Source organism: Fukomys damarensis, unplaced genomic scaffold (genome assembly GCF_012274545.1).
Source record: "Fukomys damarensis isolate Sample0158 unplaced genomic scaffold, DMR_v1.0_HiC HiC_scaffold_39, whole genome shotgun sequence".
NCBI classification, from domain to species: domain Eukaryota; kingdom Metazoa; phylum Chordata; class Mammalia; order Rodentia; family Bathyergidae; genus Fukomys; species Fukomys damarensis.
In genome coordinates, this window is record NW_022900951.1 from 38,799,784 (window position 1) to 38,823,453 (window position 23,670).

The 23,670-nt window shown below is 40.0% G+C and overlaps 1 protein-coding gene across 1 annotated transcript in view; it reads right to left on the reverse strand.

The window, feature by feature from the left end:
* Positions 1-23,670, reverse strand: part of Efhc2 (EF-hand domain containing 2) — a 175,258-nt gene that overhangs the window by 56,403 nt on the left and 95,185 nt on the right. The window contains exons 10-12 of the mRNA XM_010614074.3: positions 17,870-18,012; positions 14,978-15,174; positions 10,848-10,978 (exon numbers count right to left, since the gene is read on the reverse strand). Coding sequence (XP_010612376.1) covers positions 10,848-10,978; positions 14,978-15,174; positions 17,870-18,012 — 471 coding nt within the window. The remainder of the gene's footprint in view (positions 1-10,847; positions 10,979-14,977; positions 15,175-17,869; positions 18,013-23,670) is intronic.

Genomic DNA, 23,670 nt, shown 5'->3' on the forward strand with positions numbered 1-23,670 from the left:
ACAATTTGAGATGGGAGTATTAACTTAAAAATGAAAGCTAAAATCATTAAGCTATTATAGGCAAACATAGAAGAATGCCTTGGTGACAATGAGGTACCCTTTTGATAGGCTGATTAAACACTACACAAACAGTAAAAACCATCAAAGAAAACACTGACTGTGTGGACTTGGGAAAAGGAACTGGTATAAAAGCTTTGGTAAAAGGTCTACAAGCATTTTTAGAAAACTAAAATTACACCTACTGTATAATCCAACAATTCAATTCCTAGGTATGTAACAAAGAGAAATAAAAATATATGCTCACAAAATCTGAAGAAGTATGCTCATAGCAGGTTTATTTTTATTACCAAAAACTGGAAATATGCCAGGTATGCAGCAGCAGGGGGATGAATAAGCAAACGATGGCAGAGTCGCACAAGGGAATGGTGACTCAGTACTGCAGAGGAAAGAATTACTGATACACGCAACAGTATGAATAAATCTCACTACAGAATGAAAGGAGCCACAAAAGTGTACATACTGTACAGTTCCATTTATGTGAAATTGTAGAACAGGAGTAGATAAGAATAGTGGCTGTCCCTGGAACAGAAGATATGGTCAGGGACTTTGAATATTAATGATAATCTTGTGTCTTAAGGGGGAGTTGGGTCGTACAGGTACATGCATTCATCAAAACTCAATATATGTGCACTGAATGCTTATGTATTTTATTACATATAAATTTTACATAAAAAACTAAATGGTAACCATGCTGAAATATTTAGAAGGAAATAACTGGTATCCATAATTTCCTTAAAAATGTACCAAATATAAGATGGCTTTAATGGCTGGATGAAGAGATATACACTAAATGGAGAGACAGATGAAAAAGAAAATCAAATAAGATATAGATGCTACAATGGTAGATATACAAATGTTCATGTTTAAGTTCTTTCAATTTTTCTGAACATTAAAAAAAATCTTCACACAATATTGGGTAAAATGAATGGGTAAGATTTTGGAGCAAATATAATAAGAATTTGACATTTACAAAGAATATTCTATCTCAAAATTTAATGTGAAAGATGCAGGATTTTCTAATTACATTAATATAAAATATTAATATAATTTTCTAATTTTAAGAATTTTAAGTAAGCCCACTAAGATTACTTGACTCTCATCAAAAATGAGAGCAGCAATCATCTGCAACAACTTGTATCCTGCCGTATTTTAATTTTGAGCCTCTTGACTTTTTCTCAGGAAATTCTGCCAGCATCTGTCATTAGCTTTTCCAGGAAACTGAAGAAAGAAAAATATTCTTTTTGAAAAAATGTTCAAAAAACTCTGCCCAGGTTTCTTTGTTTCAATTGTTTGGGGTTTTTTTGTTTGTTTGTTTGTTTTAATTGTGTGTAAGTATATAGGTATGTATGCATGCATCTGTTTTTACAACTGCTCATTGCTTAAAAAAATGAGGCACAGCCTATTAACTTAGCGTATCGTCTGACAGAATTTTTTCAAAGCATTTACATTTTTCGAAATACTCATATACTTGCATGCTGGGACCTTTAAATTTGGGGGACAAATCTGAGCACATTACACTTCATTCTGAATTTTGCTTTCTTTATCTATGAAACAGCATGGTATGTATGTGATAGAGGCATGAGTGCTGTTCAACGAAATCTGGTTTTTTGTGTTTCTTCTGAGTAGATTGCGGGGCCCTGTGACTAGTATTGGTCAATAAATCAAAAGAATAAGTGAAATGCACTTCTTCCTACGTGAGAATTATTGTGCTTAACCCTCACAATTGCCAGAAATTTCTCCTCCTGGCAAAGCAACTCGCAATACTCAAGGTAGTGTCTACTCTGTCATTTCAGTTCCTTTCTCTATCTTTCCTTTTCTTTAAAGCTCCAAGCTCTGAGTACTTACCATGACCAATACAATGAATGCAAGAAATAAACTTTGTTCATTTTGGAGGTGCTTGTTACTGCATCATTACTTAGCTGATCTGGACTGGTAAAATGAACATTTCTTCATGCATGCATATTTGCTCTACCTTATTCTTTGGGGGGTGGGTACTGGGGATCGAACTTGGCATCTTGTACCTGCGAGTCAGATATGGTACTGCCAGTGAACTAAATCCCCAGCCCTATCTTATTCAATACTAATGCAATAGATGGTTTCCAACTATTCCCTCAGTGTTGAAAAACTGATTTTTATGGGCCACTTTTGCTGTTAAAGTTTGCTGCAATAAATATCAAGTGTATGTGCACACACACACACACACACACACACAGTGTGCCCCAACACACCTGTATCAATCTATTTCTCAAAATTTTCCAAATAACAAATTTCTAAAAGTTCCCAGCCTTCCTTGCAGTTAGAGAACCAGCTGACTCAGTCTCCAATAGTCATGAAAGCTCACAGAAGCCTGACTCAGAACAGTAGTAAGAAAAAACCAGAGCACTGTAGGTCACATTTGGCATCAGAGTGGTCCAGCTCCTAAGGGTAGCAAAGGACTGAAAGTGACCATAAGTGATGGTGGTGATGTCTCCAGTTCAATCAAGTCCATGACAGCAATGTAGGGGCAGCAATGATTCAGGTGTGGCAGCTGCAGTGATAACAGGGCATTTTCTCATCAAACAAGTTCTGCAGCCCAGGTCTGGGCACTGATCCTACAGCTCAACCTCAAGTTCAGCTAAGTTTATCCAGCCCTTCCAAAGATATTGCAAACCACCCAGGATCCATTTAATAAAAATTCCTTTTCTGCTTAACTAGCCAGAGAGGATTTAGGTTTTTAAAACTAAATTCTCACCAATACAAACACCACCACCAGGCAGTGGCAGAAGCAAATCAAAGATGTCCATCTTCCTGATTCCTAAGCTAGCATTCTTCCGAACACATCATATTATTTATATTTAATTCTTTCAGGAAGAGTCCAAATGTCATTTTGAAAAAATATATGCTACAAATACCGACAAACTATTTACTTGATTCCTAATAAGTGCCTATGTTTGAATGCTTCTGGAATTTGTTTTTGCTTTTGTTCATATGGGTTCATAGTCCAGTGGTACTCTTAAAAGATGTTAGACAGAGTACAATAAAAACACCAACAGCAATGTACACAGAGTACTCCAAATAAAGACATAGCAAAACCATATAAAGGGAGAGATAACTATTTTAGATAAATTGGCATGAGATCATTACTATGTTCTAAGCACTAAATTTACAATCTGCTTCCTTAAAGTAAAGGTCAATAACAGAGTAGATTATATAAATGTCTCCTAATCTGGATCTACAAATGATGATGTTTACTATTTTCCATCTTCATGACCTCCCAAGTTTTTTTTAAACTTTCTTTTCCAATCTCATTTATTAAAGCATGTTTTGAATGACCTCATATGGCAACAGCACATAGATGCTTACAACTATTGTTGGTGTTGTCAACTTGCAAGTACTGGGATAAAGGTTTGCACTTTTTTGAGTATCCACCACGCAATAGTCAGTGTGCCACAGTAAGAAATTACAAACAAGATCACATTTATTCATCTTAACAGTTCTATGCAATACATGGTAGTATCTGTTTTATAGATAAAAAAAAATGTTCAACAGGTATTATCCCTGTTATATAGAGGAAAAAATTTTCTACCACGCTGGTGAATGAGAGAGCTAAGACTTTCATCAGGGTCTGCCAAGTCCAAAGCCACTGATCTGATCTATTTATACTATACAACCTCCCTCAGGAAAAATTTTAGTTTTATAAGCGTGAATATTTTCTCAAGGCTTTAAATCTGAGGAGGAATTTATTATATGGATGTTCACAGGAGAATTACTGACCCCTGCAATTAGGGATCTCAGGAAGAATTGTGTAATAATTCATTGTGTTCACTGAGGCCTGATACACAGGATGCTGGAGGGATCTGGGAAAGACACAAGGGTGAACTGGTACAGACCCTGCACTATGACATCATAGCCCAAGTGGGAAGAAGATAGGAATACATGCAAATTACAGGGAGTCGGGTGTCATCTCTGATGGGCAGACCAAGGCTCAGAATGGTGGACAGAGGGAGGGCCAGGCCCAGTCTTCTCTGGCACTGAGTCAGAACTGTGACCAATGCAGCCTGTGGTTTTGAATCCAGAGACCAGGACTGGAAGGCCCACCCTGTCCATGTACACAATTTTGAAATATGAGCCTGCTCCCTGCTGATAGCTACCCTGCTCTGATAAACACTCTCTGCAATCCCTCAGATAAAATCAGTAGCTCCTACAGGTGAAATGTGACAGACTGGGAAGAAAGGGTCCCCAGAAATAGGTCCAGCCTAGAGGCAGAACTCATGACCTAAACCAGGCAAAAAAGAAATGTTCCCTACCTAAATGAAAGAAAAGAAAACCATTCCCCACACTGCATGCGAAAGCGTATTATTAGCCCCAACCCTCAAAATTTTCCTGAGAGGAAAAAGGGACTTGTAAAAACACAGCAGGTCTGGACTGTGAGGCCCCAGGTGTATAGGAATCAGGTCAGGCATCTGAGCTGAATAGATTCGCAGGCCTACAGAGGTGAAGCCAAGAGACAGATTCTGCAATCCTGCTTCTACTTTTATAGACAACATACAAATTTGAAAAGGGAACATTTACAAGTGTATGATAAACCTACAGTTTTAAGAGTTTCAGAATGTCAGAGCACAGAAAGGCCCTTAAAGACCAATATACAGACAATAGTGAGAGGTAGGGAGGTAATGTGGGGATGCCCGGGTCACTTGGCTGGTGAGGGTGGGGACTGGCTTTCCCTAACTCCAGTAAGCTGGAGACAGATGGCCCTTCCTGGTGCAAAGTAATCAATTATTTATTTCTTTGCTGCAAGCTTTAGACTGAATGTTCCTCAAGAAATAGAAGTATTCATTAAATTATTCAACAAACATTTATTATACTTGGCAGGATTGTGGAGGCAGGGAAGTAAACAAATAACTCCACAGGGGGGCTCCAAGTGGATAGAAGATATAAAGAAGTTAGCAGGCTGCTTGGCCCATAGTAAGTGCTCAATAAATGGTAACTTCTATAAAAGAATTCTTGTAGCAAGATGGAAATAAGGGGATAGAGGTAGGCAAGGGACAGATTATGACCAAACTCACATTACAATGAACAGCTGTGGTTTCCCCTGAAAACAACAAAGAACTGATTTTGAGCCAGAGATTTAGCTCAGAGGTTCGGTGGCCTGCCTTGCAAGCGCAAGGACCTGAGTTCAATCCCCGGTACCAAAAAAAAAAAAAAAAGAAAGAACTGATTTTGGCGTTAAGCAGAGGAATGATCTGATCAGACTTTAAGAAGGTCATTTTGGCAAATCACTGTAGCATGAGAGTTAAGAAAATATCAGTTATGCGACTGTCCAGAGAGTCGGGAAAGATTCCGAAGGCAGGTAAGACGGACTGTGCCAAAGTGTGAGAAGCGAGATGGAAGGGAGATGCGAGTCCAGGAAGACTCTGGCCTGAGTTGAGGGAACACACTTAGTGACTTTTACCAGGAGACGCTCCCAAGGTATAAGTTTGTGAGAGAAGAAAATGAGGCCGATTTAAGGAAGGTTATTTGGGATTTCCCTTACGCAATGGAGTCCAAGGGGGAAACATCCCAGAGATATTCCTGTTTCCAGGTCAGGAGGAAGGTGTGAGCCAAAGCAGTGAGGGCTACATAAAATGTAATCAACTCATATTTATTAATCCTACCAATTGTTAGGCATTGTGATTGGGCATAAGACTAAAGCAGGTTAACATCTGGTGGGAGTCACAATACACACACAAACACATAAAAGACAAGTATTAACAAAGGAAAGCACTGAGCGAAGAATTAAATGAAGGTGTGATGTGAAGTAACCATCTATGTTGTTCCTTTGTCTTTACCCAGGCAGGGGTCTGAGAAGCTTAAGAGGGCTGAAAACAGTGTGCAGGGCCTGACAACAGTAAGCCAAGCACACAAGTGGAGTCTCAAGTCTAGAGGACTCAGTGTACCACCCTGCACATGTCAAATGGACCAGGACATCCTGACTCCTGGCTATTCTCTCACTTGGGACTGCTCTCCCATGGATGGGATGTATACCCCGAGTGTGGACATACGTGATGATGTGAGAGGTGGTACACCCGTTAAGAGGTGAAGAACAGAGACCAGTAGCTTGTGAACCTTGGGTAGGCCTGCCCCTTCAGCCCGGCGCTCCAGAGCAGATTTTACGAACAAATCCTCAGTAGCAGGAGAACTTGCACAACGAATCAACACCTGGTATCTCACTGTATTAAAAAGTTTTTGCAGTACAAGAGAAATCACCAACAGAGCTAAGAGACAACCTAAAATGTGGGAAAAAAATCTTTACGAGCTGCTCCTCAGAAAAAAGACCAATATCTAGAATATATAAAGAACTAAAAAAATCAGATCCCTCAAAGAACCGATTCAAACATGGGCATCTGAAACGAACAGGCATTTCTCAGACAAAGAAGTAACAGCAGCAAATAAATATATATAAAAAGTACTCAACATTACTGGTCATTCAATAGATGCAGATGAAAACAACACTGAGTTTCTACCTCACCCCAGAAAGAATGGCTGCTATCAAGAAATCAGCCAATAACAAATGTAGGCGGGGTTGTGGGGAGAAAGGAACCCTTCTCCATTGTTGGTGGGAGTGCAGACTGGTGCAACCACTGTGGAAATCAATATGGAGACACCTCAAAGAACTAGGATTAGAGATTCCATCTGACCCAGCCATCCCTCTGCTGAGTATCTTTCCAAAAGAATGTAAAGAATCATATCACAGTGATATATGTGCACCCGTGTTCATAGCGGCACAGTCTGTAATAGCTAAAACTTGGAAACAACCCAAATGCCCATCAGTTGGAGAATGGATAAAGAAGATGTGGTTTTGCTATAAAATGGAGTACTACTTGATCATAAGGAATGAGAAACTAGAGATATTTATAGCTAAATGGATGCACATTGAAGCTATATTCTTAAGTGACATAAATAGGACACAACTGAGTAAAATACCGAATAGTTTCTCTGGTGTGAAAAACTAAAAGTGTTAATAAGGGTCAAATGGCATAACTGAGAGGGTGAAATAGGAAGAAAATGGCTAAAGGGGAAGTGGGAAGTGGGGGGGATAAGGGAAAAGAAAAAATGTGAAAAAATGGAAATAAATTCTTTGTAAATAAGAGAAGGGTGAAGGGGGGTGAAGGGAGGGCACAGGTATGGGGAAAGAAACAAGAACCAAGATATATCATGGAAAGGTACAAGATCACAATGATAAATGTAACTGTACTGTTTGCTTTAAATGGACCAATAAACTTAGTGGGGGGAAAAAAAGGTGGGACGTGATTAGGTAAATAGGGGCACTGCCTCATGAAGGGATTAATGTACTTCTCATGGGGCCCTAGTTAGTTCATACCAGATTTTTTGTTTGTCTGTTTGTTTGTTTTTTGGTTTTCTGAGACAGGGTCTCACTATGTAGTTGATAATGACCTGGAACGAACTCACAGTGATCCTCCTGCCTCAGCCTCCTGAGTGCTGGGATTACAGGCATGCGCCACTATGTGCGGCTAGTGACATACAGAGATTCTAAGTTTGTAAATCTCACCTCTGAAAATTTTTTGGACCGGGGATCGAACTTGGGACCTTGTCCTTGCAGTAGAACCACTGAGCTAAATCCCCAGTCCTCCATACCATATTTTTATAAAAGAAAAAATACCAGCCCCTCTCCCTTGACTTATTTTCTCACCATATGATCTCACTTGCATGTGCTCCCACCATAATAACTGCCATGAGGTCTTCACCAGAGCTGAGCCAATGGTGGTGGCCCTTGATCCTCCAAAACTGTTAGTCAAATAAACCTCTTCGGTTTATACATTACCTAGCCTCAGGTATTATGTTATAGCAATGGAAAAATGGACTAATACAGAGACACTCGCAAACACCTCCTAACTAGAACCTCTAAGGCAGTTATGGTAAATCTTTTAGAGCTTTCAATGATACAAACAGCTCACGGCAGCACACATGCCATAGATTCACCAACACTGCTCTAAGGAATAAATTTAGCAGTTTATTAATTCATTCACTAACTACATTTGTACTGAGTCCAGCACTAAGAGCTGGGGATACAGCAGTAAACAAGACATCAAAGCCTCTGGCCTCAGAAAGCTCACATTCTAACAGAAGAAAACAAATACAAACACAAACACACTCCTGTCAAGCAAAACAAATCTCTATGTAAAACTACAAACTGTACAGGCTGGGGATTTAGCTCAGTGGTGCCACTGCCTGCCTCACAAGCTCAAAGTCTCGAGTTCGACCCCTGGTACCCAATGCAAAAAACTACAAACTGTGCCAAGTGCTATGAAAAACATAAACAAGGGGCTAAGAATAACAGTGAATAATCTACTTCAGATAGGATAATCACAGAAAGAAAGCCCCTCAAGGAATTTCCCATGGAAAGAAGGGGAGTGAGAAGACCTCCTGGGCAGAGGCCACTGTGTGTGCACAGGCTTGGGAGGCAAGAAAGAGCCTGATGTGACTGGGGAACTGAAAAGCAACCAGCAAGGTCAAAGGACAGGGCTGGAGAAAAAAAACTGGTGACCCTAGAAATATAGACAGTCACATCACTCAAGGCCCTGTTGCCCTCAGTCAAATGTTTGGATCTTGGAAGGAAAATGACGAACCACTGAAGGATTTTTTCAGGCTGGGTGTAACCTGAGCTGATTTTTGTCTTGAGGAATTTCTGGGATGGGAGGCAATTTCTTTCAGAGTATGCAGTGCTTTGAAGCCACTCCTCCAATCACACAGTGTGACAACCATTTTTCCTCAGCCACAATTTGAGTCAGGCCTCCATCTGGAGAGCGGTTTCTGTTCCTTGGAGATCCTGCCTAGCTGAAATACTTCCCAAAAAGCCCATGAGGAGAGTTCAAGTCATGATATTACAGTGATATGTGCATAGTCATGTTTACAGCAGCACAATTCACAATGGCTAAATTATAGAAGCAGCCTATAGCACAGGCCGATCAACAGATGAAGAAAAATAATATATACACAATGGAGTAATAGCCATAAAGATAGATACATTTGAGTAATATGTTTGGAAATAAATAGATCTTAAGAGTATAATGCTAAGTGAAATAAACCAGACACGGAAGCTTAACAATCACATGGTTTCTAGATTATGAGAAACTCCAAGCATACTTTAAAGAGCAAAATAAAAGAGAAATGGTAGGAAACAGGGAGATAGACTGTGGAGATGGGAAAGGGATCTGGGGAAGCAGTAGAGAGAAAAGCATGAGGGGAAGGGGAATGAAAATGATCAAGATGCAATAGGTATATGAACCAATGCCCCAAGATGAATGTAATTACTATGTATTGCAAATATATATTAATTAAAACTTTAAAAAACTCTTATGAACTCACTAAAATATTTCCAGTAGTCTTTGTGAGAGTATTGGGAGAATGGATGCTTTTGTAAAAGAAAAAAAAAAATTCCCTCATTTCTGCTGGAAATTTCTTGTTTTCTCCTTCACTGCTTTCTATTAATTCATGGCCTGAATAATTATCTTTGTTCTTTAATCTGTCACCATTTTATTTTCCAGAACACCATGAACATGTGTATGTGCCTCTGAACAATAACAAAGAACTATAAACTCTTACTGATCCCAGAAGGTTGGAAATTCGAAACAATAAAAGTATTTCCTCTGACTGCTTCTCTTAGAAGAACATTTTGGAGATACAAAAGAGCTTTGTTAAAACAACAAAAGAACTCTTGGGATACTTTAGGCCTCATGGTGGGCTCTAGGCCACCAGGTAGTGATGCAACAGGCAACTGTAGACACAAAGTTGGGAAGACCTCCCTGCTATCCTCCTCTGGGCTTGCTTCCTCACTTCAGTCCACATCTTGACTACATCAAGCCCAGTTTACTAGAGAGCTTCAGCCACTATTGTTCTCAGGAGCCAAAACTCTCAGCCTAAAGAGAAAGTCTCCTTTGTCCTCCATCCATGATTTAATTTACATTCTCCTGAACACTCCATTCACTTTGTTTGCAAGCTAAGAATTCTCACAGTTGTTCTAGACCCTGAATTCCAATTTCCCTGTTTCTGCTGTTTGGAAATTTGCCTAGGTCAGTCACTGGACAGTCCCTGAATTCAGCTTTTACCTTACAGAAAATCTATATTGTTCACGATTTCTTATGATACTTCCAACTAATGTCATGTATTTTCCCCTCTATTCCTGAATTTTTCTCTTTCAGAATACATGTGTCTGAGCATAGATACACAGAGATACACACACATTACCTTTCCTCTGATAATCAGTAAAGTTTTCACTATCTTTTCCAACTTAACTGTCTTCCTATCCCTTTGCCATCCAGATTTTGGATGCAAAGATTTTGGGGCTCCTAGCTGTGCTTTTGCTGCCTTTCTCACTCAGATGTACCCTCCCTGACATCCCCGATCTTTTAACACCACGATCAATAAGACAGCATGACTTAATGTGCTTCAGTCTCTCTGTTCCCACCTATAAACTTCTCTTATATGTTAAATGCATAGAACTTACTATAATATTAGTGGCCAAAACTTAATCACAAATACAATTGTAGGTTGTTTTTTCTGTTTTTGTTTTTTGTACCAGGGACAAAACTCAGGACTTTGCATGTGTGAGGCTGGCAGCGGATCCACTGAGCTTAATCTACAGCAGTACTAGTTTTAGTATATGCGCTGCCAAAGAAAGCAAGCACAACCACAAAGTACTAAAAAACGTAAGGAAACTGATTAAGAATCATTAGGAAAGTAACTGTTCACTGTGCTCTTTGGACAATCCTGAAGGATAAAAGGACTACTGCTAGCAGAATACAGCTTACCTGAATGTATTAAAATCCACTATCTTTGTGTGATTACAGTCAGCAGCTGAAAATACCTGCTTGATCTCTCTTGATTTGGATTCTTCTTCTTTCAGCTTTTGTAGGGCGAGTTCAATATTGCTAAATGGGAACTCAAAGGGGAAAATGATAGACATATTTAAAAAATATGCCTGAGACTTTGGAGCCCAATATTTTCTTTTGATTTTTTAATTTTATTTGTACACGTTTTCAGTTCATGTAGTTTACAATCGTCTGGGGGGAATGGCTCCATGTACATATTTTTTTTTCTTTTTTTCTCCTTCTCTGCCCTTCCTCTCCCTCCTCCTATAGGTTCCCTATCCCAATTTTCATTCCTTTTGATATTTTGTCTTAGCTCATGTTATGGCTATAATATTACATTAGCTGAGGTTATTAGGTTCCAGTACATGGCATATCTTTATTCTACTTAGTTCCCTTTCCTGTCCTTCTAACCCCTCACCTCGTTCCCTTGGACCACATTCCTATTCCAAGCCAATCATCCCCTTGTACCTTTTAATCCATCCTTTATTATTTTCTTTGTACTGTGCTTCACTCAAACAAGAGATACTATATGGTATTTAAGCTTGTGTATCTGATTTATCTCACTTAACATTACAATTTCCAAATGCATCCAGTTTTCTACAAAGGTCTCAAATTCATCATTTCTTTCCAGCTGAGTAGTATTCCATTGTGTATAGATACCACATTTTCTTTATCTAATCGTCTGTTGGGTAAACAGACTGCTTCCAGGATTTAGCTATTATGAATGGTGCTGCTATAAACACGGGTACGCATGTCTCGATGTAGTGTGATGACTTAAGCTCTTTGAGGAAGATACCTAGCATACGTAGCTAGGTCACATGAAACATCTAATTTCAGTTGAGAAATTTCCATACTGATTTCCGCAATGGTTGCTACTAGTTTGCATTTCCACCAACAATGAAGGAGGGGTCCTTTTTCACCACTGCCATAGCAGCATTTGTTATTGATTGGTATACGAATGATCGGAACCCAGTATTTCTGATGGCCTACAGAGAGACTACACACAGGGAACCCAAAGAGGCGAACGTGGAGAAAATATTACTACCTTTTTCACTCCTGAGTTGAGACTTTAGGAACAGGTAACATTAGCCTAAGATGCAGATCTGAGAAAAATGATCTTAAGGGACAGCAAGCCACAAAGACCAGAAAACAGTCTGTGCCCCCACCTCAGCCTCCTCCATGTAACCTAAGACATTGGCCCAGTACTGACAGACCCTAACGAAGAGAATGAGAATTCAAAATCTGGTACTTAAGATTCTCATTTTGCTCCAGATATCTAGAATGGGTTTCCACTGGATCTACTGGCCAGCATGCAATGCGATGACCCTCAGAGCAAGGCTGAGTGTCAAAGATCCACATGGGCACTGTAATTCCTATCCATTTATTCTCTGGGTTGATCACGGTCCCTACCTCCTACTTTGTGATTAGCTTTTTGAGTAAGAATACTTCTTATTCAGTGCAGTAAAGCATATGGTTGTAAATAATTACAGCTAAGAGATCAAAAATGAGAAGAGGAAATTGTACAACAAAAACATTGATGATGGGGCTAACAATTTAGTTCAGCGGTTCGGTGGCCTGCCTTACAAGCGCAAGGACCCGAGTTCAATCCCCTGTACCAAAAAAAAAAAAAAAAGAAACAAAAACATTGATGATAATTTAGTATAAAGCTCCTCTTTTCCACGAGAATATAACTGAGGTATCTTGGCACCTACTGGAGGCCCCTACTCCCTCTCATTTTTTTGCATTTCCTGTCACCTATTTCAATAATAGGATCTATTAGCTCTTTTGAAAAGACTCAGACTGGTACTAAAGAGTATATTTATCTTTCTTTGCTTGTTAAAAGTAGTTTTAAAATAATGTAATTTTCACTAGGGATGCTGATTTCAGATAATGCCCTATTCCTGTTTTTATCATTTAGGAGGGAGAGAAGCTGTTTATATATTAAACCTATGTGTTTTGGCTGGGGGTGAAACTCAGTGGTACAGTGTGTGTGAGGCCCTGAGTTCAATCTGTAGCACCACAAAAACAAAAATAAAATATGTTTTTTATATACACATCGTCCTCAAACTGTAATTCAGTTATATCCCTATAAACCAATTGTAAATTGAAAATCTCTGAAGTTGTAAACACACTGAATATATCTAAAGTACCACACAGTGCCAATTGTGTCCCCTTTTGACGGGGCTGATGGCGAGCTATTGGTGCAACTGCCCAGCTTCAGGACAGAGGATTGGGACCACACAGTGGTGAACTCAGGGAGAGAGCAAAATTCTAACTTTGAAATGCAGTTTCTACTGAACGCATACTGCCTTTGCACCATGGTAAAGTAAAAAAAAAAAAAAAAACCTAAGTGCAACCCTCATAAGTCAAAGATCATGTGTGTATTTCATATTAAGGGATAGATTCACCCCAGGTTTGGAAAAAGAACTCTAATTCATTGCTGCAACAACTAAGCTTACCATGGGTCATACAGAGCTAAGTACTTCACATTCATTACCATCGCATCTAATCTTTCTAGCAACTTCATGAAAAAGGCAAGATGCTACTCTTCCTTCAAAGACAAGGAAACTGAAGCTCAGGAAGGATAACTGACTAAAGTCTCTCAGCTATGAAGTGTGGACTATAGATTCCAAGGTAGGCCCGCTTGCTGGGCTCTGGAAATCTAACTGCCTATTGACTGAATTTCTGGCTGGAGTCCAGGTGTTTGCATACAGCTACTGGTCTGACCTGACTCCCTAGCTACAAATGGAGGGGTGGGGTGGCAGCCACGCAAGGTGCTGCTCAGGCCTTCTCCGAAGAGAGACCCTGCAGGGAAAAGCACTGTTAGCCAGCAACATCCCGGAACTGTACCTTCCAGATCCAAGCAGTATTCACACACAGTCCAAAAACTCCCCAGTCTATCCCACCTGATGACTGAGCACAACAAATGGACTAGAACTGGGCGATGCTTGCATGACTTGGGACCACTTGGATGGGCCAGCTTAGCTCTTGGCTCCCCATCCACCTGGCCAGAACTTTCTCAGAGCTACACTGCCTGGCTGAAGTTCTTCCCATCCAGCCTTCATTCCTCTCTGCTTTCACAAGTTAGCCATGCACGCTGGTATGAAGGCTCTGCACACACGACTCCGCCTCCTGCTCCCTCTCCCCTTATCCCTTGGGGGCCTTCCTGTCAACATGCCTCTTGCACATCGAATTCTATCTTGGCATCTGCTACTCAAAAGACCCAAACTGATATGAATGATGTGATATTCAAACTAGCAATTTAACCGAGCATTTCATATATAAATGAGTCAAAATTGGTACTATGTATAAAAATATAAATGTCACAGATATTATTACTCATGGCTGAACTTTTATAATAAAATCTTTCTAGATAGACTTTTCCATATTAAGCAATGATTCTCAAGTAGACTGGTTGCACACTAAACAAGTCCACATTTAAAAGCGAGACTTTGTCAATGTTCCTTTTACTGAATAGCACTGCCATAGTAGCACTTTTAGTAACATTACCCATCTTCTAGCTTACTTCAAGTAAAAAGAAAGACTCTTTGAGCTCACAGTGCAAATTTTAACTTAAATTCTTATTTAGGCCTCTGGTGGCCACTGTCATGGGAAGCTGCAACCCCGGAAACTATGGAACTCCCTTGGGGTTTCTGTTTGTTCCAGTCTTGGCCTACTCTGTTGGCCTGTGCCAATTAACTAGGATGGCACAGAGGGTGGCACCTGATTTGTTTCCTTTCCTATAGCTGCTGGATTTCTTTCTGAAAGCATTGTCAGCATCAGCAGAAAACCCAGGAAACTTGATTCAACCCTGGGCTTGCCTCCTGCCTGTGCCTGGAATCTGTGATGCTGGGCAGTGGAGAGCCAAGCGTGTAAACAGAAGAGACAAGGACCTGGCCTCTGCAATGGGACCTGTGGCCAAGTCTCATGGATCCATTATTCATGCCCACATGTGTGAATGCACAATGTAAATCCAGTGGCAAGATGAAGAAGAAAGGGCCCTAGAGAAAGAAAAACACACACTGCCGAGGGCTGAATGGCAAGTCAAGAATTATGCAAAGTAAATTCACCTTGTCTACGTTCTTCTCCATGTAGTTTAAGGTGAAGTCATCAGCACTGAGCAAAACAAATATGTTGCCATTCACATTCACTTTGGCTCCAACATACAGCTCCTCCATCTTGATATATTCTGAGAGCTCGCTTTTAAAGACTTCTTGCCCAAACTTCTTCACACGGCTTCTTTTCAGGAACAACCCACCAGTGTAGCCTGAAGTAAAACAGAAAAGTCTATAGGTGTCCTTTCTTCTTAAAAAAACCATGACTTCACTTTACTGTTACGTCATCCTCAGACACAGACTGTACAACTTATCTGTGAAGTCTCATTGACTTCAGGGAAGAATCAAGCAGTGAAGAAAGAAAAGAGACCTTCTAGGTGAATGAGCGAAATAAAAAAGTGCTATGATAGTCCAGTTTTTTCCTTCTTTTCTTTCTTCCTTCCTAGCCCAGTAAACACAAGGATCTGCAGCCGTGCCCTGTAGCATACTGGGGGTGTGGCACATCTGGAGGTTGACCAACCTTAAAGCCTGTTTGAACAGTATCAGTTAGAAAATTCCTCAGTTGTGCCAATTTTCACCTATTTATCTCACAAGAAACCCGACAGGTAGATTAAAGGTTAAAAAGGTCCACTTCTGTAAAGGAGATTACTTAAGTGTTTGAAGATAACTGTGGAAGATGCTGAACTCATTTTTCCTACAGTTAAAGTATCTTTGTTTCTTTGCTTTGCCACATATTTCTTACTTTCCTGAATTCTTACCATTTCATCTGTTTTCTCCTGGGCATTACGTGCTTAGGGACCTCTTGGAACACAGCAAACAGAGACAGAGATGAACAGGAGCCTCCAGGACCTATGAATATAGCCTGAGAGCAGATGAGTTTTGGCAATCATCTTCATCGCTCTCCTGCTACCATATTTGGACGCTATAGGTTTTAGAAAGACATAGGCTTTGGCACAAAATAGAGCTATATTCCATCCTGGCTCTGTCATTGCCTACTGGATGATCTTTCGGGGCTTTCTAATTTCTCTGACCCTCTATGAATTCCTAGTGGCAAAATGGGAATAAAATTTGCATGTGTCTTAGAGGGGAGCCTCTCAGATCATCACCTGCTGTGAGGAACATAACTGATGGCAGTCTCCACCTGCCATGTGCTAAGATCCATCCTCAGTTGTGTGCAAGACCATGCTTCCCAACAGCTGCTGCCAACAAATGACTGTACAAGGCTCCTTCCTGCAAAGACAAGGGCTCTTCCACGTAGCAACTTTGGCTCAGCCTCACAGAAACTTCCTTAAATTTCTGCTACAGTCTAAGACCTCCTTTCTTCACTCTATCTGACATCGGAGTCAGAACTGCATTGCGGTGTGATGGCTCTCTACGCTCTTTTGGCCTCCTCCACATTTTCTCTCACTTGCATTACCCCTAATAAATCTCCTGCACATATAATCTCATCTCAGCATTTGCTGCCTAGAGGACCTAGTAGCAGAGCACAAAATTTAACCTTGAAAAGTAAGGCTATAGGCTGGGGATTTAACTCAGTGGTGCCACCGCCTGGCTCTAAAGTGCAAGGACCCGAGTTTGATCCCCGGCACCCAAAAAAAAAATAAACAAATAAAACAAAAGTAAGGATAACAGTAGGTACTCAGTGATGGCTGCCATTACTAGAAGCTTGAAATCGATCGCCATTTCCCTTTCTGTCTTAACACATGCTGCAATTTGCTTCTCATTTTCCCCACTCTAGCTGTACAGAGTTGATGTTTTGCATGGCATATTCATCCCTATTCAATTTTCCTATTTTAAGATTTTTCTACTACTCAAATTACCATGGGTCTGACTTACTTATACAAATTATTCACTACTCATGTGTGTGCTAAGTGGCTCATACCACCCCTTAGGAACTGACTGTTAAGTTTTCAGGGATTTTGCAAGCCAGGTGTTAAACTGGCCTTCTTGAAATTGGTCACGATTGGAGTATCCATACCATGGAAACTGGCAAACAGAACAAACAAAGCTTTTACATTTTGTTCAAAGAGATGGGTAACTAGCACATCACTGAGTACTCTTTACAAATGTCTGTCTTCAGATCAGATAAAAGTTGTAATCATGTTCTAGGTAAAGAACAAAGCCCTACCCAGTGGAACCTTGGTTCCTGAACTTAATTCTTTCCAACTTTTTGGTCACAAACCAAATGGGATGAGAACCCAATCAAATTTCCCTAGAAGATAAACAATGAACATAACCATTGAATTTGATTTTTGTCCAATTCATTTTGCAACCAGAATCATGAATCAAGGGAAGAATTAAGTTTGTAAACCGAGGTACCACGGTAGTTCCTTATCTAGTAAGTCAGTGGTTCTCCTCAGCAATAGCCTAGGGGCTGCAACTTTGGCAATAGTCTCAACAGACAGAAAAGCCGGAGAAAGACACACTGGATTAAATTTGTTTATGTGGGATCCTTCCTTGCCTTACACTCAAGAGACAATTCTGTAAGCAGGACTACCAAGAACACAAACTTTCTTTTTGCTTGCTGGCTGTGAGTAGGACTGGTAGCCACCAGTTCACGATGCTAAAGCCCTTGAGTTCTACAGAAGACCCTCAGAGACTACAGAGAAAAAGGGGATAGTGGCAAAAAGTGAATTATCTTGGGAATGAGACAACAACCACATCTGTTCCTTGTTTAACATTTACATGTTTGGATCCCCATCTTAGACATCTTTGTGAAAAGAAGTACAATATACTAGTTAACACATACACACGCATGGGCATGCATGCACATGTGCACGTGCATGCGCATGCACACACACACACACAAGCATAGACCAACTCAGCTACAAAATCAGAACACATTCCCTAATTTTCAAAATTAAGATTCAGTGTTCTGAGGAAAATATTACGAATGCTATCTCTTACCTGAATTCCTCTCTATAGGTTCAAACACTGAAAGTGTGCCATCGTTGATAAAATATGAAATAACGAATATCCTGTCTGCATCAGTACATTTCAATGTGATCAGTCTTGCAAAATAACGGAGTACATTGCCTATGTTGCCATAGCTAAATGGAAAAAAAACAGGGGATAGAACATCATGCAAGTAATTTTCCATACATCTTGTACGTTGAAAATGTCTGCAAAAGGTGTATGCTATGGATTTAATATAAGAGCTTCACAGTTTGTAATAGCTAAAACTTGGAAACAGCCCATTCGCCCATCAGTTGGAGACTGGATAAAGAAGATGTGGTTTTTCTATAAAATGGAATATTGCTCAGCCATAAAGAATGAGAAATTAGATTCATTCATAGGAAAGTGGAAACATATTGAGGATGTACTACTAAGTGAAATAAATAAGTCACAAATGTATAAATACCGAATAGTTTCTCTGGTGTGAAATACTATAATGGTACATAAGATCCTAACGATATAATTGACAATGTGAAATAGGAATAAAAGGGCTAAAGGTGTAGGGGAAATGAAAGGTGGGGGAAAGGTAAAAAGTGAAAAGGAAAAAAAATGAGAAAATGAAAAAAATGGAAATAAAGTATTTGTAAATAGGGAAGGGAGGAGAGGGTGAAGGGAGGGCAGGGACAAGGGGAAAAAATGAGAACCAACACCTGTCATGTGAAGGTACAAGATCCAAATGATGAATGTAATTGTACTGTATACCTAAAATGTACCAATAAACTCAATGAGGAAAAAAAATATACGAGCTCCAACTTTCCAAAGTGAAAGGATCCAACCATCTTCTTATTAAGATTCTAAATCTAAACAGATGGATTTTTCTCAGTACATTAAAATATCTCTTATTCTTCCCAGGTCCTGAATACTATACTGGGGAAATGAATCGGATGCAAATGTCATTAAAACACTGCTGAAACCATGCACATTAGTTGGCTGTTTTCTAAACACACAGCTGGTCAAAAGTCACAATGATCATGTCAGATAGAAGCACAAGTGCCCAGCTCTGTAGCCTGAGCCAATCCAGTGTGTACTCTACCTGTGCCTATGGCTACCTCCCTCTCTCAGCACCCACTGTCTCATGCCCATGGCTTTTCTGCCTGGCAACCAACATACTCTCTTCCCTCAATCTCTTCTCTATCTTCCAGGCATCACTCCCAGGGGCAAATATAAACACACCCCTTTTTATGGCACTTAACGCCTATACTAGAAGTACGAATTTTAGTGTTTTCCAAAGAGAAGTGCATGTCTTTTTAATTCTTATCTAATAACACTTTTTAACATTATGAGTACCGTACTCAATAAATGTTTGTAGAAAATTATGCCCATACACAGTGGAAGTGGTGCTTAAAACTTTATGAATGAATACAATAGTAGGCTGAAGATGGGATCACACTGTAGAATTACAAGTTCCCAAAGTTGATTACTTGGTCACTGAAGAAATTAATGCATGCTCTCTCAGCAGAACCATGTCTGCAGATACCAGCGAGTGAAACATGGGCCTCATAACAAATAGTGAGCCCATGGTGAGGTCGTTGATACTCAAAATCATTACACAAAGGAGGTACACAACAAAAATCAACCGTGTCCTTCATCACTTCCTGTCACAACACTAAGCAGAGTGGTCCTCACTTGCAGTTCTCCTATGCTGACATTCAATCTTTGTGTTCACAGTGATTTAAAAAAACACAAAATATTTTTGATTTGCAGAGGCAGACAGTGCTTTTCTCCACCCTTTGCTTGGATTGTTGGAGAAGCTGGGCTGAGAAAGCATAACGCCAAGATTCCCAGCTTGAGGCGTCATGTGAGACAGCTCAGCAGTTTGTAAGGCTAGCCCCAAGGCAGCTGGGCAAAACAGCCAGAGCACCATAGTTGTTTTCTTAGTGCCTAGTTCCCAGGACCTGGGGCCAGCTATACTTTCTCAACCATCTTCTCTGGTACATGATTGGACTAGTAACTAACAGAGAGACTCGGCAGCCCCTTTCATGAAAGACCCATAACTTTTCAGATGCCTGAAATATCATTGCAATAACTGAATGAGGTCTGATCTAGGGCAAATGAATAATACTATAAATTTAACTTCTTAGCACTTACATAAATTTTTAAGTGTATATGTTAAGGATGGACTTTTCAACATGCCATTTTTCACATAATTCTTATGTTCGGGCGAACTCATCAATCTGGAATATAATCTACTCAGTAAAATCTTTAGACTACCGGTTCCCATAGTTTATTGCGTATAAACAAAAATCACCTGGAGAGCTTGTTAAATATGTAGAATTCAGAGTTCCACCCTGAGAGATACTGACTTACTATTTTGCTTGCATCTCCAGAAACCTACATGATTAATAAGCACACAAGAGATTCTGATGATGTGTTCCCCAGAGCACAATGCAAGAAACACTGCAAGTGTCTTTGGTTATTTGCTTGACTATGGAAGCTAGTTATAAAACTTCTCTGAACACTTTATCGCTATAGTCTACCCTCCTAGATGATCACTTACTCTTACCTCATGCACCAAGCACAGCAGTGCACCCAAATGAACATTATATAGACTTTTCTCTTGGTTGGTTGTTTCAGAAATGTGTTTATTCCCATGGTACCAAAACAAATTATAAACTTTCAGATCCAGAAATCATGTCCTAACTTTTCTACATATAGTTCAGTTATCTATAATCACTGTCTTAAATTCTTCTCCCATCTTCTCTTAAATCCACTTCCATTAGGGTTGTTCTACCTAACTGTTCTTGTAGAGATCAACAATGATCTCTGTCCACGTCTAATTTGACTAATCAATACCAACTGGTACAAATAACCACTATCTTTTCCTGGTATCTTGATAGATTTGGCTTCCCAGACTGTATATTCTCTTGGGTTTGCTCCTTCCTAGCACCTTCTTGTTTGCTCTTTTTTAGTCCTTTGATGGTTTCCCCCTTTTCCTCAATCCAATATTCAGTCACACTCTTCTCTATATATTTTTGCACCAGTGATGGCTTCTATTTCTTAAGCCTTTAGTACAGTTTAGCATCACGACTTGAAATACTAGCCAACATCTACATATCTAACAGACATCTCAAACTCTACTTGTTCTAAAACTGAATTTCTTCTTCTTCTGCCCATAAATCTTAGTAGTCTTGACAGTCTCAGTGGCTGGCAATTCAACTCTTGCAGGTACCTAGGCCCAAACTTTGATGGACATCTTTAAATGCCTTACTTCTTTCACACTTTATATTCTATCTATCAAGAAAAGCTATTTGGTTCTACCCTCAAATTATATCCAGGATCAACTATTTAATTCCATCATTGCTACTAAACTCACCCTACCCTGAGGTGTTATAACTCATCTCCTGGAGTAATGCAGTAGCTCCTAACTGGTCTGAATTCCACCAAAGCCCATCAGCAGTTTACTCTCGAAACTACACTGGAGGAATTGCCCCCCAACAGGGATCGAACTCAGGACCTTGCACTTGCGAGGCAGGCATGGTACCACTGAGCTACATCCCCAGCCCCTGAGGGATCCTTTTTATTTCCCCTCCAGTACTGGGGACTGAACCCAGAACCCCTGTACTGAGATACATACTCAGCCCACCCTTCTTTTTTCTTGCTTTCCTTCTTTATTTCTTTCCTTCTTTCAACAGTCTCACTAAATTGCCTAGGCTGTGCTCAAACTTGCAACCCTTTAGTCTCAGCCTCATAAATACATCACCATGCCGATGTGGATTCTTTTAAAATGCAACACAAATCAAGTCACATCTCTGCTCAATTCTCCCAGTGGTCCCTCGATATTATTCAAAGTCAGAGTCCTCATAATGGTTTCCAAGACTCTCTTGTGATCACAACTTGTTCCTTCTCTTACTTCTCTGTGTACTCAGCCATTTGCTCATCTACGGTTATGTTGGCCTCCTGAATGGTTCTTGCACATCCCAAGTACGCTTCCTGCTAAGGACTTACACTATTACTTTTGCTGGAAACATGTTTCCTCTGCTCAGAGAGGTCCAACAAAACACACAACATCAACTGCAACCAAGCTGGTTATAGTGGTACAAGCTTGTAATCTTAGCACTCCGGGAGGCTCAGGCAAGAGGATCAAGGAGTTAAAGCCCAGCCTGGGTAACTTGGCAATTTAGCAAGACCCTGTCTCAAAATTAGAAAACAACTGTAAAAAGGACTGGGGAGGGAACTCCGTGGAAGGGCCTGAGTTCAATATCCAGTACTGCCAATGAATGAATGAACAAAACTGTAATTAAAGGTATTTACCAGCCCCATACTCCTAGTTCCCTTTAATCTTCTTTGTAACAATTTAATATCTTTTTTTCCCATAATACTTAACAACTATATACTACCTAAAGTTCTTATTAACTTTAACTGTGTACCTCCCACAGCCAGAATCAAAGTTCTATGAGAGCAGGGTTTCCTATATGTTTTGTTCACCAATACATAACAAGCACCTAAGTCAGAGCTCAGGAAATATTTGTTGACTTAAAAAAAAATGCATGGCTCAAGCAGAACTGTGTATCTATTTAAAAATTCAAAAACTACCTACAGCTATAGAATCTTGTGTCTGAAATGCACATGAGGGCTTATTTGAATTGATGGGGAAATGTTTTTTAGAGAGGGGAGGATGGCTGATGGGAACAACAAATAACTGGAAGAAATAATAGACTAAAATTATAAACCCTGAATTTTTGGATGCTCGACAGTCACAAATAGCTCCAGTATGGGATAATAGCCTTCCTAATGGAAGTCATCTGAACCTTCTATCCATCATTACAAACTGGGCCCGTGAATACTTACATTACTTACCATGCTCACTTAGTCATCTACTCCTTTTCTTATTGGATGAAACATTTATTGTCCCCCAGGTACTTAGCCAGCAATGTTCTCTTGCGTAAATAATAAAGCCAGTCCCCAACCTGAAGAACCGCAGAGTCTAAGGGAGCCCATAAATTATATGAACAATAGGGAAGGGTGGAGGGAGTGAAGGGAGGGCAGGGGTATGGGGTAAAAACAAGAACCAAGACATATAGCCAGTCCCCAACCTGAAGAACCGCAGAGTCTAAGGGAGCCCATAAATTATATGAACAATAGGGAAGGGTGGAGGGAGTGAAGGGAGGGCAGGGGTATGGGGTAAAAACAAGAACCAAGACATATCATGTAAAGGTACAACATCCCAATGATAAATGTAACTGTATTGTTTGCTTTAAATGTACCAATAAACTCAATGGAAAAAATAAAGAAATTATATAAACAAGTAATCCTCACACCATGGAGCACAAAAGGTGAACTCTGAAAGTTGGACTTCCCTGGATTCAAAGCCAAGTTCCACTAAAAATTAGTTGTGTGAGCTCAGGGAAGTTGCAGAGCCTCTCTGAGCCTCAGTATCCTTATGTGAAGAATGGGTGTAATAATCTTATCTGCTTTGCAAGGCTATTTTGAAGATTTAACAAGATGAAGCATTTATAAAGTAGTTCAGGCACAGTAACCACTCCACTAATTTTTTTGTTTTGGTTTGTTTTTTTGTTTTTTGTTTTTGTTTTTTTTTTTGTATTTTGAAACAGGGTCTCATGTAGTTTTGACTGATCTATCTCAACCACTGTGCAGCTGGTCTCGACCTCACAGTGATCCTCCTGCCTCAGCCACCCGAGTGCTAGGATTACAGGCATGCAGCTAGTAACCACTAATTATGATGGTAATATTATTAATGCAGGTATAATCAGCAGAGCATTCTAGGCACACAAAACAAAACTAACTCAGCACAA